The following is a 17,932-nucleotide window of genomic DNA, read 5'->3' as shown; positions in this document are numbered from 1 at the left end:
TTATTATGAATGTTGCCCATTTTAGCTATGTTTAATTTTACAACTGTTAACTGTTGCCAACTGCTCACTGGGAAGCATTGTTTTGTAGTTTGTTTGGGGTTATTTATTGTATTTTATTTAATGTACAGGGGCAGAACACACTCAGGTTCAATGGGGTGAACCTGGGTGTGTCTGACGTGAAGTCAACCTACTGGACCCGAGACGAACATTGAAGGGTTACAGATGTATTGTCAAAGCACTGACCTGACCCGTCCACTCAGCCTTTGCAAATTCCCATTGCTCTGAACAGCATTGCTTCACTGTCCCTGTGGCTCTACACTGGGAAACTGTCAGCATTTAAAGCTTGTGTTTAACAGTTTTAGTGGAGGCCTTCAACAAGCTCATTAAGTGCAGCCACAGGGAATGGACAGAGCATTGGTTCCTTTCACAGCTCCAAATAAAACACAGTGTATCAGGGACAATAGCGGGGGTAACCCCACCGAGGAGGGGCTTTTGTTTTGGGGGAACCCTGTCTTTAAGCTCTCAAGTTGGGGGTGAAAACTACGCTGATGATGGGGGCAGACAGACCTAATTTGTATAGACTCAGTTTAGGTTCAGAGACTCATTGTAGGTGAGACACAGACAAAAGCTGTTGGACCGATCAGAGTTTACATTTCTATGAAATTTTCTTATTATAAAAATTTGTGATCCGTCTGAGTTATAATAAAAATGTCATTGACTTAGAAGACAACAACAGAGGACCTCTAGAAACACTTTATATCTTTAAAATGGTAGCAGCACAAACGAAAACATTTTGCTGCACAAACACAGCTCAACTGTTTCACACCAATTTTGTCAGATTTGACTCAGGACTTCACTCAGGTAAACCTGTTGTGTGTCTATTCAAATGTCAACATCTCTGCTGTCGAATAGGAAAGGCACTTTAGACACATTTATTTTCCCAAATATTAAACAATAATGAAGGAAAGGTGGCAATAGGAGGTCAGTTTCTCGTTTATAGCGACAAGTCCAGAAATAGCACTTGGACTTTAAAGATATGTTGCAGCTTCACTTCTGCCTGCTGGAGGGCAAAAGGTTTCTGGCTAACAATGACAGGCATTGGTTTTAACTGGCAAGTTGTCAACATAAAGCAGTGAATCTTAAATGTGCACGTGATATATATATATAAAAAGAAACGGACATAGTGGTTTGCTACACTACAATAACTAGATAACAAAGTCAGAAAAAGTTTTAATTAAAAAAAAAAGCGAGCGAGATGGAAGTAGTTCAGTTCAGCTAGCTTGACTATGACAACTTTAACATGTAGATGTGGTGTGGAATTCTGTGTGTTTCGGTTCAGTTAAAATAATAAAAATAAAAGGGCAACCAGAACACCAACTCTGACAGATCATCAGTCAATTAGCTAATCTACCACCTCTGTGTTAGCTTAGCTAATAGCAGCGGTAGCTAATCTACCATAGCGATCACTTAATAATAATGGCAAAATAAACATCAAGTCTAAAAACATAACAGAGTAACGGACTGAATATTCTGTTTGTTTTGTGGAAAGCGTTTGAGTATTTTTTGGTGTTGATTTCTGATGCAAATAGTGGCATTGTTGTCAGTTGCTATGACAACAAGCCTGAGTGTAGCTGAGTCTGTGTGTAGCAAAGAGAGTGGATGGCAAATGAGAGAATCACGTTTTTGCCCCCCAGTGATGTGCGTTTGCACAAAATTTCCGGATGTAAACAATAACATGGAGGGCGTCTATTGATGACCAAAAAAATAGCAGCTAGCATTAGCGGTTAGCTCAAAATCAGTGAAATAATAAAGAGAAAACTCGGTATAGCAATGATATAATATACTGGGGAGCATTTTTCAATGGATGACATTAGCAGAGGGTGTTTGAAAGATCTTCATGAATAAATAAGCAGCATGCACTACTTCAAATTAGATTAACCCCTAATTCAGATGAGATTTTTGATTTATTGTCAATAATTACTTGGTGTGGTTTAGCATGAAGCTTCTTGACTGTCAGATTTACAGCTCTGCTTTGGAATCTAATATTTGCCAGAGCAGCTTTCACACTTATTGCCGTTGCATGCAGGCTGAAACGGGAGGCATAAGACAGCTTGAGAAAGTCCCCGAACCTGCAGGAGAGCAGAGCTGAGACTGGCGATGTGAAAATCCGCTCAGTCATCCTTTCAAAGGCAAACGGCGCTGACAGAAAGCCGAGTGATATTTCACAGCTGTTGTCACGTCTGTTTAAAATGAACAATCATGTTCAACACCAGCTGAAAGACGAACAGGTCTTCATCATTAAAAATGTAGAGATGATCTGATAGTTTCATACAGCTCGATGCTCTGGGGACGGTGACTTCAGTCCCGTTGACCTTTAACCCCTAACCTCTCCTTCCCATTCAGGCTCCAGCTTCCAGACGGATATGACGCTGATCGTGTTAGTCAAAGCGCTTTGAGAGCGCTGATTCTCCAGGGTACGCCGCTCACAAACCGCCATTTATGCTTCCCAATGAGGTCCATGTGACAACTGACACTGGGAAAGCAGAGAAGCCGGAGTGCGGAGGGCACCTTGGCGAGGGATCGATTGGAAGGATGTTGACTCAGGAGAAGCAGATGTAGGCTCTTAATTAATATGGTTATGTCCTCAGCCATGACCTCAGACAGGAAGACAGCGAGGGCGACCGCACAGGAAGTGGAATCTGATCGAGACGCATTAGGAAAAGAGGTGAGGTCATTACTCCTGGAGCCAAAATGCCGTATGATCACACACACCATACAGGTTTTCTACAGAGAGGAAATTTAATACCAAGACTTCCAAAGATGATTTATTTATCAATGGAAAATCTGTCCAAACCAACATGGTCATTTTTAGTTACTTAAAGAGAACAGAAGTTTTTTTTTTCAGAAAAACTTTTTCACCAATGGTTTTCTTGAGATAACGAGTTAATCTACAAAAAGCAAATGATTGGTGTGAGTGTTAAACCTGATTCCATCCGTCAAATGCATCCTGTTGTGGCAAAACTTTGTTTTCCTGATAAAACCAAGATGGTTATCTCCAAATAAAAAAAAACAAAGTTTGTTTTCTAGAGATTAACTTATCTCTAGAGAAGCATCTGAAAAAGGTAAGTGAGGAAAATGGGGAATTAACTAGAGAAAAACATCAAAACATAATTTGTTGCGTTGAGAAAAGAGTCAGGAAATTAATTCATTATCTAAAGAAAGCCGTTGGGAAAAAGATTATGCAGAAAAAAGTTCATTCTTTTGCTTATGTTAACTAATTTTTGCTAATTGCAATGCATTTTCTCAATTTTTTTGTGCTCTTAGGTTTATTTTCTAAGATTTTTCACCTGCTTTATCCTCGACAACCTCCAAAATTAAAAGTTAAAAAGCAAAGAATTGGTTCTTGATCATTGAGTTAAGTCCAGATAGAAACAATTCTGAATCAAGCTGCTTTTTTAAAATAGGGAAAAACTGCAATTTAAACCCAAAAAGTGGGAACCAATTGATAATAACTTTATAAAGACCTCACTTCACACACCCACATTAGAAAAGGCAATATTTTATTTTTTGAACATGCTACCATCTACTCTGTGATCAGAATTGGACGTTAATTCTTTAGTAAAACGCTTCAGGACAAACGTCTGCATCCCGGCTGCCAGGTTTCTGCCACTCAGTTGGATCAATCTGCAGGACGGTTTTCTTAAAGAGGACACACAAGTGCTGGGTGAAAATCTCTTATCTCTAAAGAGTCAGCTGTCAGAAATGAAGGCAAACGACCTCAATTTGCCCTTGATGACGAATCTACAGAAGGCGATTCTAACAGTGACTCTAAATGGAAAGGTTCAGAGTTTAAATCCATGAGGATAAGAGACGATTCCCAACAAAACATGTTCTTTTTTTCTTTACTTGATCTCTGTAGTCTGTTAAAACCTGGTTATTTCTGTTCAACAATAACATCCCGGACAATAAAACGTCCATTAAATCTGGTTTTAACTAGCAGCGCCTCTTGAAGTGACATATGTCTGTGTGGTCCTTTGTCATGGTAATAAAGAAAGCAATATACCCAGAACCCCCAGCAATCTGTGCAGCTCCGGACCAGCAGCTATTAGCAATGCAATGCTGCTGATTTTTCTTTCTACCTCACCTGCTCCGGTCTGCAGGAGGCCGGAGCTGGGAACCATAAAAAAGTCATGACTGCATTTCACTGGAAACTGGGAGGAGGGGATGAGCACCAGTAATAAAGAACAGCCTGTTATTGGGGTCAACAAGGTTGAATCTACATCGGCATATTAGAGCCATTGGTGACAGAATAAAAGGACATTTCTGCCAAGAAGCTCAGAAAATTTGAGCTTAATCTCTAAAATGTTCTAGAAAAAATACAAGCGACTTTCTGAGCTCCAAAATTCAAAAGTTTTAGAAAAAAATCAATTCAGAAATTTTGAGATTGTCTGAAATTTTCTGAAAAAAATGATTACATTTCTGAGTGCCAAAGGTCAAACATTTGAGAGAGAAAAAAATCTAAAATTTTGAGATTAATCAAACAAATTTTATAGAAAAAAAAGTCAAACATTTTCAACTTTTTAAACTCAGAAAATGTTCTAAATTGGAAAATTTTCAAAAAAATTTCTGAGATTAGTCTCAAAAAGTTTCTTTGTTTTTTCTACCACATTTTTGACTTCTCAAACTCAGAAATGTTCAAATTTTTTCAATAAAATGTGTGAGATTAAACTCCAAATTTCTGCAGAAACCCTTTTTTCTATCAATTTTGGCTCTAGTGTGTCATCGAATGAATCAGCTGAAGATACTAAAATTTTATATTTTGAGCTTCTTCTATTGATAAAATAGAAATTAATATTAGTAAGTATTGGAATTAAATCAAGCTTTCTTTGAGATTAAATAAAATACAGTGTTTTTGCCTTAGTCTGTATCTTTAGCATCCATGAAATTCCAAATGTACAAACATAACTAACTTAGATTAATATTTCAGAGTTTAGACTTTTTTGCATTTATTTGTTTGTCTGCATTTCCCCTGTTATTGGTCTAAAAATGTTTTTAGCAAATGACATAGCTGCTTTATAGTCATGTAATAGAAACAACACTGCAAAACATCAACTAATACTAATATGAATATTTTTGAATAATATTTTAAACAAATAAAGTTAAATGAAATAAATCTTGTTAAACTGTTTCATGAAGCTGATGAGAACTTCTGAATCTAATTTTAACAAAACAAACCAATCAGTTTGACTTTAAGGGTCATTTAATTAATTTTCAATCCATAATAACCAAAAAAGTTCACATATATCTCTGTGTAAGCGTGTTCACAGTCGATTCAATCACAGAAATCTTAATTAAATTTATTTAAATTGTGAAATCATAATCTCCAGCAACTGCATCTTCAAAAAGGGATGAATTAATGGAGCTGACTTATCAGACCAAAGCTTTTTAGTAATGGATGGGGATTTATTTAAACAGTTCCTGGTTTATTTAACAGACAATCTTGGTAAATATTACCTTCATGATGTCTTTATGTGGTACACATTCAGCTCTCAGACTAATAAATTCACACAAAGGCAGCAGCAGTTTGCCTTTCGTCTTCAAAGATGTTTATTAAGATAGTAGATCCTAATCACTCAATTATAAAGACAAATATCTGTCTCTCTCAGGATGTTAATCTGAATGTTTCTCAGTTTTCCCGTCTGTATTTTACATGAATTATAGAAGGTTATGTAAAAAAACAAAAATCAGAATGTACACTTTTGAAACGTTTCAAAGCTGCAGCAGAAAATGAATGAGCTGACAAGAGACTTCAGGATAAAACGTGGAAACAGGAGAGTGGTGTGAAAAACAGAGGCATTAATAATTAATGAGGAGGCAAAGATGCTGGCCTTGCATGAGTGCACACACAAGAACGATACACTTCAAAAACACAGCATTTTAGTTTAGATTCCTTATCTTAATACCTTAAAATAATCTCTTATTTCTTTCTAAAAAGTTACTTATAAGTTAGTTTTTCTTATTTCCAGTGAATTGAGACATTGGCACTACAAACTAGACCAACAATAATTGGTAACATGTTGTGGCTTTTGCAGTAAAATGCACAAAAACACAGCAAAATCACAAAAATATTACCAAGTATTTTTGGTATAGCTTCTAGTGCAAATAACACAAAACAAAATTATAAGTAACTTTTCAGCAATAATTCCTTAAAACTAATAAACAGTACTAGTAATAGTGTTAACTAATAACAACAGTGCTAGTATTTTTAATATTTCATTATTAAAAATGAAATAAGCTGGCAGAGAAACTAGTACTTTTACTTCAATGTTAATTATTTAAGCTCCTATAGCTTGATAAAAAGGTACTTTTAAGTTAATTTTGTTTTATTTCAAGTGTACCAAGATATTTGCAATGAAACTAGACTAAAATTACTTGATAAGATTTTGTGTTTTTGCAATGTAAGGCTTGATTTTATGAATGGTTGCAAAAGAGACATTGAACACTAGAGGGCAGCAGTACGTTTGTGCAAAGAGATCCTCTTAACTATAACAGCATCATAAAAGGTTCAAAGTCAGTAGAGCTGACTTATATATATATATATATATATATATATATATATATATATATATATAATAAAATCACACACACCCATGCGTGTGCACACCCACACACACACACACACACGCCCACACACACAGAGCAGGTGGTTTGACACATTCCCTGACTGTAGTGGCAGATTTCACACTCTGAGCCACAAACACCTGCAGACCTGCTTCATCCCGGCCTGTAAATAATCTCTGGGTGACTCCCTCTCTTTGCTCCTGCTGCATTATGGATTAACTCTTTGTTAAAGTCGTTCTGAACGAGTCGGGCCTCCAGCCAACTGGGCCATCCAGCTGGATGCGTGAGCTGCTGCTTCTCTTTAACCAAGGCTTCACTAATCCCTCAGATAACTACTGACTTACCCTGTCGGCGCTTAAAGGTGTCATGTCCAACTCAGTTTATGTTTCCTGTTCGACTTTCCACAAACACATCCAGTCACTCAGCTGCTTAATGCACGCAGGATTTTAAAAGCGTCCTATTATGCTTTCTTGAACAATTGAGGACAGATCTATGGCCTATACAAAACATTTTTTTGTATAAAATCATTCTTAGATAATGAGATCTTTGTCTGTTTTAGGGCGTCTTGTCGCTTTAAATCACAATAAGCTGCTGGTGGCTTTTACACTCGCATGTGAAAATGGCTGCAAACAGATTCTTATTTATACAACTGTACATATTTGAGAAGCACAAGTGGCTCCTCCTGCACACTGCAAAATCTCACCAACTATTTTTGGCCTAGTTTTTCGTGCAAATGTCTTAGAAAACTTGAAATAAGACCAAACTAATTCAATGTTTGTTACTGGTTTTGCAACTGTCAACTGTATGTTGTTTTTATGAGTTTTTATGTTTCTGATTTCATGATGTAAAGCCCTTTAAACTGCCTTGCTGCTAGACAAATTTGACTGATTACAACTGACTTTTCTGAACGATATAGGAGCTTGATTTAGGTCAAGAATTACTTAATAATTATTAAAAAGTACTATTTCCACTGGGAGTTTATTTCACTTCAAACATGGGAAAAATGTCTTGTTAAAAGTGAAATATTCTGCTAATGGAACCAGTACCTTATCAAAAATATTAAGGAATTATTGACCTAAAATAAGGTCCTATGTATAGCTGAAAATATACTTTTGAGCTTGTTTCGTCTTATTACAGGTGTACTAAGATATTTGCACGAGAAGCCAGAGCAAAACTACTTTATAGGATTTTGTGTTTTTGCAGTGTACAACCAATAAGAATGCAGCATGTGATTTCTGGATGCTAAGTCAACAACACGACACTTGTCTTTTCCAGCAGCCATTATACAATGCATACGGCAGTAAAAGCAGCTGACCAAGCGTGCTGGAACTCAGGTTGGGTTGCTAGGTAACAGGCGAAACTCGGCTGGGTTGCTAGGTAACAGCTGTGTTTCGCTGCAGTTACTAGGTGAAAGGTCAGTGCCTGCTGATTTATGACATTACATCTTGATTTTTTTGGTAAACGGCTCCTTTTCCAGAAATACAGAAAACATTAACTTATTGCCAAAAACTGTCCATTTGGGGTATTTTTAAGAGCTTTGGGTGTTTTTAGAAGCAATTGAAACACAAATTTTAAGTTTGAAAATATGCACAAAATGTCAATTTTGTATAATACGTCCCATTTAAGATTACTTGGCTCCTTTTCTGCATGCTTTGCTTTGTTAATTTTGTTTCAAATGAGACTCTTATAACACTACTGTTCACCAGATAAAGATAGAATGCATAAAAATTTGTTCCCCTGGTTAAAAATCAGCTCAAACCTCAGCTCACATCGAGTTGTACTGGATCTAAAGCTATTTGCGGCTCCCTCTCCAATTCCTCAGCGGTCAAATTTTCAGATTAAACATTGTGCAATATGAAAAGACTCAACAGGAAACCATACAGCAGTGGCTTTTAACCTGGGCCCATTACAATTCTGCTCACTTTTCTCCAAGGAGGCAACCCACAGCTGGAAACACAAAGTAGAGGAAGAAGCAATATGTTCTTGCTCCTGATGTACCAACTTTAAATGTTCCCCATTTCATCATTGGAAAAGCTGCTCACGCTGCGGTAAGCACTGGATGCTGAGAGGAAATGACAAGGAGACGGAGGAAAGACACTGCAGGGTGCTGGTTTTCACACAAACTGATTTTCTTTGTTTGAACGGCTGAATAAAACTGACAATTTAAAATCATTCTTACAATTACAACAGAGTATTGACATTTGACTAAATCTGCTTCTTGTGTTGTTCTATTTTAGCAGGTAATTTATAGACAGTTTTAGGATTTCAACTTGATATTTGACCTTCATTTTTTATAAATGCAACATCCAACTGTTTCACCTCTACTGTATTTCAGAACAAAGAACTTTAACACGGAACAGAACATTAGAGTTTCACTGGAAAACTAAATCTTACCAAGTAATTTTGGTCTAGTTTCTTGTACAAATATCGTAATGCTCTAGAAATAAGAAGTAAAAGTAACTTCTCAGCAAGATATGGTGACTTAAGTAAATATTTCCTTAATATAGATGGAAAAGTATTATTTCCATTAACTTATTACATTTTTCTTATGTTACAAGTGAAATAATGTGCTAGATAAGCAGCTGTTAGACTCTAGAACCATAACAAACGCAACAATTGTTCACATGCATGCTGGTGTTTGAACAGTTTCTACTAATTTTTAGATAGTATTTTTGTTGTTGCACAGTTTTTGTAAAAAGCCTGTTAAGTTTTAGTTCTCAAATGCACTTTCGCATTTTGTAATTTTTTAAAAAATTAGCCTGCCTAGTTTCACATTCTTTTGAACTCTTTTGCTGTTCTTAATTACTGCAGCGTATTTATGTTGAAATTTTGCCCTTTCAGCTACCGGAATATAACGTCACAAAACAGCTCACCTACCAACTCCAGCAAAGCCCGAGCTGTTACCTAGCAACCCCAGCCAAGTTCCGCCCATCATCTAGCAACCCAAGCGGAACTCCAGCACATTTGGTCAGCTGGTTTTACCGCTGTATGTGCTGTACAGGGGCTGCTGGGAAAGACAAATGATTTGTTGTCAACTTAGCATCCAGAAACCACTTGCTGCATTCTTGTTGGTTGTGCAGGAGGCTCCACTTCTGCTTTTCAAAGACGTACAGTTGTATAATTGCGCATCTATTTGCAGTCATTTTCACTTGTGAGTGTAAATGTTGAGTTGGGGGACGTGGCCAACAGCAGCTTATTTGTATTTAAAGTGACAAAACGCTCTAAAGCAGCTACAAATAGGCAGAACTGAGAAGACTTAAGCCTCACTATCTAAGAATAATTTTGTAAAAAAAAATGTAATGAACATATTTCATATCACCCACAGACCTATCTTCACCTGTTCAAGCAAGCACAACAGATCACTTTTAAAGGGTGTTTTGGGGTTTCATTTTTTATACTACTGGTTTTCCAGTTTAATGAATCCCAAATATGACAAAAAAAACTAAAATAACAATGCAGGACTGTAAAACAGCAAGACTGAATATAGTCCAGCATATGACTGCAGCATTCAGGTCGCTGCCTCTGTTCAGAAAGGTCAAGGGTTAACATAGCCGAGGGTGACGAGGGATGCTTCATCAGCACCACAGGGATGAGGAAGAGGAGGAGGAGGAGAGACTGAGGACAGAGGGGAGAAAGTCATGTAAAGTAGGTCAGCGAGAAAATGTGATTATCCAGAAAAACAAACAGCAGCCTCATCCCATGTCCAGAAACACTGGCCTCCTGTGTCTTCTCCTCTAACGTCGTCCAGATTCGTCTCCCAGCGACGCTCAGAGTCACACTTACTGGACAGGTTGGCACAAACACAGATGGGGAGACAGCTCCTTCTCCCCGCTGCCTTACATGGTGCTGGAGCGACTGCTCTGGCCATTGCAGCCCTGCTACACACAGCCAATATTTCAGAAACGCAGCAGAACAGCCACCCTGACGTCCCGCTATGGCTCCGTTCTGGACAGCAGCGTCCCAGAACGACCGGCTTCCTTTCAGGAAATCAGCAGATTTCGAGCAGCTTTCAACAAGGCCGCAGTTTTATGGGATTATTTAGAGAAATCAGTGAACTGCTTATATACTGAAACAACTGTTACTGACTGTTTTAAAGGGCGGCTGGTCATTAAAAGTCACATTTTGCACATTTTTATGCTTCTATTTGAGTTCCTACTCCTTTTAAAAATAGCACAAGCACTTAAAAAAAACACTCAGACATTTTTTGGTAATAAGTTAATGTTTTTTGGTGTCTGAAAAATTAGTCATTTCAAAAAACTACTGATTGTTGAGTCTTACAGCGTAGTTACCTGCAACCAGCATTTTTGGTAATCTGGTTTTACTGCTGTACAAGTTGTGCAATGGCTGCTGGAAAACATAAGCTTTTTGTTGTTGTCTTCATTCAAAAACCACTTGCTGCATTCTTACTGATTGTGCAAGAGGCTCCACTTCTGCCTTTGAAAGATGTGCGGTTGTATAATTGTATAATGTGTTTGCAGCCATTTTCACATGCGATTGTAAGACTTGAGTTGGGGGTTAGCTTGCACCTTTTTCTTTATTTTACAAAAGTCCTAACTGGCAGTTTTGCCTGTCTTCCCTATCTGAGCCTAATGATTAATATGAATGATATGTTTTGAAGTGCAGTTTTGTTCAGAAAAACTTCAGTAACCGTTTTATATAATGTTTTGGTTGTTTTGTTTATTTATTTTTGAATATTTAAATTATCTTCCAGTTTCAGTGTGTAAAATGTTCTTTGGAAATGAAATTTTACTGATCTTTGAGAGGATGTACTTGCATTAATAGGCCTTTATCATAGGGCTGAACAATAAATCAATGACAGTATATATCGTGTTAACCACGTTATCAATACCAGTATCAATAGGTAACACGTCTGATACAGTTTCCAACAATTTCACTGACCTACGATCCAGAACCGCACAGCCTTCTGGGAGATGTAGGCAGAGGAAAGACATTAGCCGCTCAACCTAGCTAAGCAAGGCTGGTGAACTAACTCACTCACTCTCTGGTTACCTAGCAACTCACACACACTCTGGTTACCTAGCAACAACCTGTTGAGTGACTTGCACAGCTGCAGTTCAAGGTTTCGCCACCATGCCTCAAAAGCACTTAAAAATAAACAACGATGTGGAATGAAAATTGTGGATAAAATACGATATTTAAAACAAAAAACTAATCAATAATTATCAATATTGACTGATATGAAACACTTATATGGTGAGAGGTTTGTCAGTCATATTAGTTCTACTTTATCATTATATTAGCTGAAATTGATCTCAAAACAGCAATTTTATTGTTTATACCAATAACTCCTGAAATAATTTATCGTCCAGTAAAGTCTGTTATTGTGTAAGCCTGTTGCAATAAGCAATAAATCAATTAATTGCATGATAAATTAAATCAAATTCATTAATATCCATTTGATTTATTGTTTTTCTCTTCTGGTGCTTTGTCTTTTTTTAAGTATAATTTTGTTTATTAAGACTTCATAATTTGTTTTATTCGTTGTTTATGTTGTTTTGGTTATTTATTTTGGATTTCAAATGTCTTCCAGTTCCAGTGTTAGAATTTAAAGTTTATTGATCTTTGAGAATGGGTTCTTGCATCGTTACCATTTAGAATCATTATCATTTATCCAATAACATCTGGGACAATTTATTGTCCAGCAAAATTTTTCATGGTGACAGCTTTTTATATGCATTTCTTATTTTGGTGAAATTAGAAATCACAAACCAAGACCAAACAAAATGTGACAGAACTGAGAGAGTTGAGTGAGTAAGGCGAAGCAGGTGTGGATGATGTTGACACACCTGAGGGTTTCCAGCTGCCTCCGACTCCGGAGAACTCCTTGACGGTCTGGTGGACACCTGCCGGCTCTTGAGCGGCGCCGAAGGCAGAGCTAAGGCAGACGGTCTGCTGGGGGTCTGGGGGATGGGAAGGGCACTGTGAACCGGTTTGGGTTTCGGGAGTCCTGACTTCATGGCTGAGGCCATCAGGATGGCTGGCATCTTCTTCCCCGAGTCCACAAAACGACCAAACCGCCCTCCACTTCCACTTCCACCGATTTCTGCTCACTCACTTCAGATCCCAGTGTTTCCAGAACCGAGCAGCACACACCAAGGTTGCACCTGATTGAGGTGCAATTTGTCAGCGTCTGGATCTTTGGCTGCAGAGAAGTAGGGAAGCTTTGCCAACATGCAGCGCAGTGGGGGGGTTAACCCTCACATTTCCACCTGTTTCCCATTACAGGCAGCTTCAGCTCACAAAACGCAAAAACAAATGTCCAAAGATTTCTGCAGAAAAAACAGCAAATAAATCCCAGGGAGGAATCCCTAGTTACCTTGCGGCGTTGCAAGAAATCCCTTCCACTCACCTCCAGTTCAGAGTGAGTCGGCAATTAACCAAAATAACCCTTCATCAGCTCCTCTTCCTCCTCTTGAATGAAATAATTGCCTGAAGTCATAGATTTGTGAAGAAGAACAGAGCGGAAACAGACGGAAAAAGGCAGCAGCGATGCAGCAACTGTTCGCTTCAGCGACTGCTCCGCTTGTGACAGCGCAGCCTGAAAACACACTCCACACACACTCTCTCTCTCTCTCTGCGCTCAGCAGCAGGTGTGGCTTAGATCAGGCTGACATATGTGGAGACTGGCTCAACACACACTGGCGGCGTCTTCATCCAGCCTGCCGCTCTCTGATCCCGTTTGGCTTAACTCCTCACTGAAAGGCCACATTTATGAAGCCATTTGCTCTCAACTCGAGTTTGAAAACAATGTTACAACGTAGCAAGTGTCATCTGGGAATTTCTTTATGAAAATCATTAAAATGAGGTAAATCAGTTGCTCAATACCCAATTCTGAGAAAAAAAAGTCATAATTCTGAGATTAAAGTAAAACTATATAAACTAGTTTACTTTTAATAGTGCGTAGGAGGACACCATGTTCAGTTTTTGGATATTTTCATTGTTAAAAATGTGTTTTTAAAAGTGATGCATTATTATTATTCTGTGAACAAGTTAGTATATATTTACAGATGATCTTAAACATGTTCATTACATTTTTTGCACAAAATCATTCATAAGAGAATGACTTTGCAAATATATAAAAAGAATTTAGTCTGATCAGTTCTGCCTATTTTGAGCTTTTTTAGGGCCTCTAATTGTAATCGTACTAATAATAGTATGATTACTCTCATAATAGTACTTTAAAGGGGCAGTATTTTGTATTTTCCCGGAGCAATAATATCATTTTATAGTGTAATCAAGTAACTATGTTACCATTAGTGGTTATAAAAATGCTGTACATATTAAATATGACATAAAAGAAATTTTACTTTGTAATTTATGCCTTGAAATTGAGGCTCTGTCTCTTTCTGAAGCTCCGCCTTCAGGAAGCCATCACAACATTGATCCTCTATTAACCCTTTAACGACATTTTCACCAGCATTTCACTGAGAAATAGCTCCATTAATGAGCTTAGCAGATGTGCAGTTTCGCCAGGTGTTTGCTAATTGCTGCTGGCTAGTCTGAAGGAGCTGAATGAAGGCTGCTCTGCGAGGCGGAAGCTCTGAAGATTGGAAACTGCAGCTCTGAGGAGGAGCTTCATCCATGAAAGCAGAGCTAGGTTCAACCAGGTGTTTTGCGTAGCTGGATGGTTGCCATGGAGACTAAAGGATTTCTCAAACATGCGTGAAAGAATCAAAGCAACACTTCAGGTATGGTTTTGATGAGGGAATAACATCATAACATGAAGTAAATTTTACATGACAGTGCCCCTTTAAAACCAAATAAGCTGCTGCTGGCCATGTCCCCCAATGCAACATTTACACTTTTATGTGAAAATGGCTGCAGAGATGCACAACTATACGATTGTCTTTTTGAAAAGCAGAAGTGGAGCCTTCTACACAACTAACAAGAGTGCATCAAGTGGTTTGTGGATGCTAAGTAGCCATTGTACAATGCATACAGTGGTAAAGACCAGCTGACCAAATGTGCTGAAACTCAGCTTGGGTTGCTAGGTTACGGTCAGAATTCTGCTGGGGTTGCTAGGTAACGAGCAGCGTTACTTTCCGGAGGTTTTGAAACTGCTCATTTTCCAGACACTAAAAAAACATTAACTTATTGCCAAAAACCGGCTTGGTGGTTTTTTAAAGTTTTGGGCTGACAAAACTTTAAAAAACCGATTACTGAATCAATTCAGTAATCGATTACTGAATTGACTGGTGATTGATCAACTATAATGCTGCATTGGTAAAACAGAGGGAAAAGACATGCTACCTTTTTCCTCTGTTTATACATTTTTTTAATCTAAAATATTAATATTTTAGTTTACCAAATTTGTATTGCTTCAGCATAAATATATTTGCATTTTTATCAGACTCCTCACACACACCAGGACAGATTTGGTTTTTTGTTTTTTTTGCTCATCCCCATCCTACTGGCTCAGCTAAAAACCCTTCCAGTAATTTACTCTAGAATCACTGTTTACGTATAATAACAGGGAAACCATGTTAAACTCTGCAGCTGCCTACAAGAAACAACCCAAACCAAACAAATTAGGAGAAATTAAAAGCATCAGAGCCACAAGAAAGTGCAACTCTTGTGTTTATACATCTCACAATGAAGAAATCATTTTGCTTCATTTTTTTAATATGACATTTAAAAACCAACTCTTATGGAAGCAGGGTGAATATGGTAATCCTAATCCTGTTATATTAATCCCAAATTATGCTAATACTGATATCTGATTATGTCTAAGTGCCATCTTTTGCATCTGTGTGGTTCTAGTTTGTGTTTTTAGCAACATAAGGGCTTGAGAATCCAAATAAATCAAACTATTCATCCAGGTTTTTCCAAACCAGACAAAACCGGTACTTTTAATGTTTCTGTTCAAAATGTATCTTTAAATCTGCCTCAGCGTAACATTACAAGCCTTTCTTTTAACAGTGAAACATATAGGAAAATACATTAACTCCACCCTGGCTGCCTCAAATGTCATTCTCTCATTTGGAAAATGGAAAAAAGGAGAAATCATGCGAAGCATAACAAGGGAAATTTCCATTATTTTCCTTCCCCTGTGATGATAAACATATGTCAGACCCACGTGGATCACAGAGCTGCACTTCACAGAGTCACAAGAAGAAAGAAAAAGCAGTGAAATGTGATTTATGCTGCAACCTTTGAAGATACCTGATGAGAGTCCAGTGGAGTCTAATAATAGAGGCTGTTTGGCAGTAAATGGGCGGTATTGACAGTAATAAGTAGGACACCCACCGCTGTGCTCTGCTGTATGTTTACACTGTATTTCTCCCAGAATAATAAACATTCATGTGGGGTAGGTGGTGGGCGTTTTCAGTGAGCTGCAGTCAGATTCATGTCAACAGAGATTATATAGAAACTCTATAGGAGGCTTGCTTAAATATGTATATCTGGGTGCAGCTCTGCAGAGTTCTGACATCTGTGTTCAAAAAATACCAGTCTATGCACCGCTTCAAAAACACTTAGGTGCTAAAGAATGTGACGTATGGAAACACGTAGTGCAACTACAAATGTAGTCATCAGTTTTCAGTGAAAATCAGCACAATCTGTTAGAGCAAAAGTTGAATTTTGCTTAAATTGCAAGATTATCAAGAATAGTCCACATTAACACATCGCAAAAACACAAAACTTTACCAAATATTTTTCGTAATAGTGTACTAAACATCTTAGTACACTTGAAATAGGACAAAAATAACTCATAAGCAATTTTTCAGCTTGTTTTTAGTCAATAATTCCTTAAAAAATTTATAATTGTAAGTGAAATAATCTGCCAGTGGAACTTGTACTTTTTCTTCTATATTAAGGACCTCTTATGCAAAATTCAGCTGCTTCTGAAAAATGCCCCAAAAAAACACCCAGGTGTTTTTCTAGCAACAAGTTAATGTTTTCTGGTATCTAGAAAACCCGTTTCAAAAACCTTCGGAACGTAACTTCACAAATTAGCAGTGCTCCACCTGTTACTAAAAGTAAAGGTAATTTTATTTATATAGCACATTTTCAGCAACAAGGCAATACTTTACAGAAATTTAAAGAAAATTCATGTACTAAGCAACCCAAGTCAACCTCCAGCCCATTTGGTACAATGGCTGCTGGAAAAGACCATTGTTTTGTTGCTGACATACCATCAAGAACCCACTTGCTGCATTTTTGTTGGTTGTGCAAGACGCTCCACTTCTGCTTTTCAAAGATATATGATTGTATAAATGTGCATCTGTTGGCAGCCATTTTCACTTGTGAGAGTTAACACTGAGTTCGGGGGTGTAAAATTTAATTAATTTTGTGCAAAAAATGTACTGAACGTGTTTTGACCTTTCTATTTTTTAATCATATTTTATTTTTTGTGATTTATATTTGAGAAAGGTGCTATATAAATAAAACTAACCTTATAACTCACTTTGTGGAAACTGGACAAGCAGCTTGTACAGAGTCTAATGTATTTGGGTCCTTTACGTATCAAAATACTTCAAGATCAAATTCAAACTACTTGTTAAATATCTTTCATTCCCAAGCCACAATTCATATTCAGACTATTCAAGATGCAGCAATATTTATGCATCATAAATTAAATTAACTTGTGGACACACGCACATCGACACACATTTATTGCTGATTGTTTTCATCAGCGGAGTCAGCAGACTGGAACAACTGGGCCGTCTGTGCCAACATGAGCAGCGCTAACTGGAGCAACCACCTGACATTTCCACCGTGCCGCCACAGGATCTTTGACTTGACCTACACACCGTTTCCTTCATCGCTTTGCCCCCGCCCCGCGCAAAACCTCTCATGGTAATGAAGGGTGGCAGCCAGCAGGGCCCTGGCACGGCTGCAACACAACATGCAGTCAAAGGACAAATACACAAATGACAAAGACTCTACGCACACATTCAACACAAATTCATCTCAAAGGTATCTGCTGAGTCAGCTAAAGTAAGGACAAAGTTATTTTTGCTTGTGAAACACAAAATCAAATTGAGATTTTAAAAAAAAACAATAAGGAGAGTCAGAAAAGAGGCGGGAGTAGGCATCAGTTAGAGTAGATTTGTGCATTAGTGTCAGTCCAGCTGCAGCACATGTGTGTGTGCAGGGGTGTGTGTGTGTGTGTGTGTGTGTGTGTGTGTGTGTGTGTGTGTGTGTGTGTGTGTGTGTGTGTGTGTGTGTGTGTGTGTGTGTGTGTGTGTGTGTGTGTGTGTGTGTGTGTGTGTTTGAGATCTAACTGGGTCTTTAGGGCAGTATGTGGGAAGCGAGGTATCCTGTCATCATCCTGTCAAATGTCACCAAT

The 17,932-nt window shown here is 37.8% G+C and overlaps 1 protein-coding gene across 5 annotated transcripts in view; it reads right to left on the bottom strand.

Moving 5' to 3' along the window:
• Positions 1-17,932, bottom strand: part of nav2 (neuron navigator 2) — a 256,802-nt gene that overhangs the window by 119,154 nt on the left and 119,716 nt on the right. For 4 of the 5 annotated variants that reach the window (XM_023331788.1, XM_023331790.1, XM_023331791.1 and 1 more), the window contains exon 1: positions 12,429-13,151. The exons of the other annotated variant lie outside the window; for it this stretch is intronic. In XM_023331788.1, coding sequence (XP_023187556.1) covers positions 12,429-12,626 — 198 coding nt within the window. In that variant the 5' untranslated portion in view covers positions 12,627-13,151. Of the gene's footprint in view, positions 1-12,428; positions 13,152-17,932 lie in introns of those variants that run through there. 5 annotated transcript variants of the gene reach the window in all.

Source organism: Xiphophorus maculatus, chromosome 4 (assembly GCF_002775205.1).
Source record: "Xiphophorus maculatus strain JP 163 A chromosome 4, X_maculatus-5.0-male, whole genome shotgun sequence".
Lineage (NCBI taxonomy): Eukaryota > Metazoa > Chordata > Actinopteri > Cyprinodontiformes > Poeciliidae > Xiphophorus > Xiphophorus maculatus.
The sequence above is the reverse complement of the archived record's forward strand: the minus strand, read 5'-3'. Positions and strand labels throughout refer to the sequence as shown.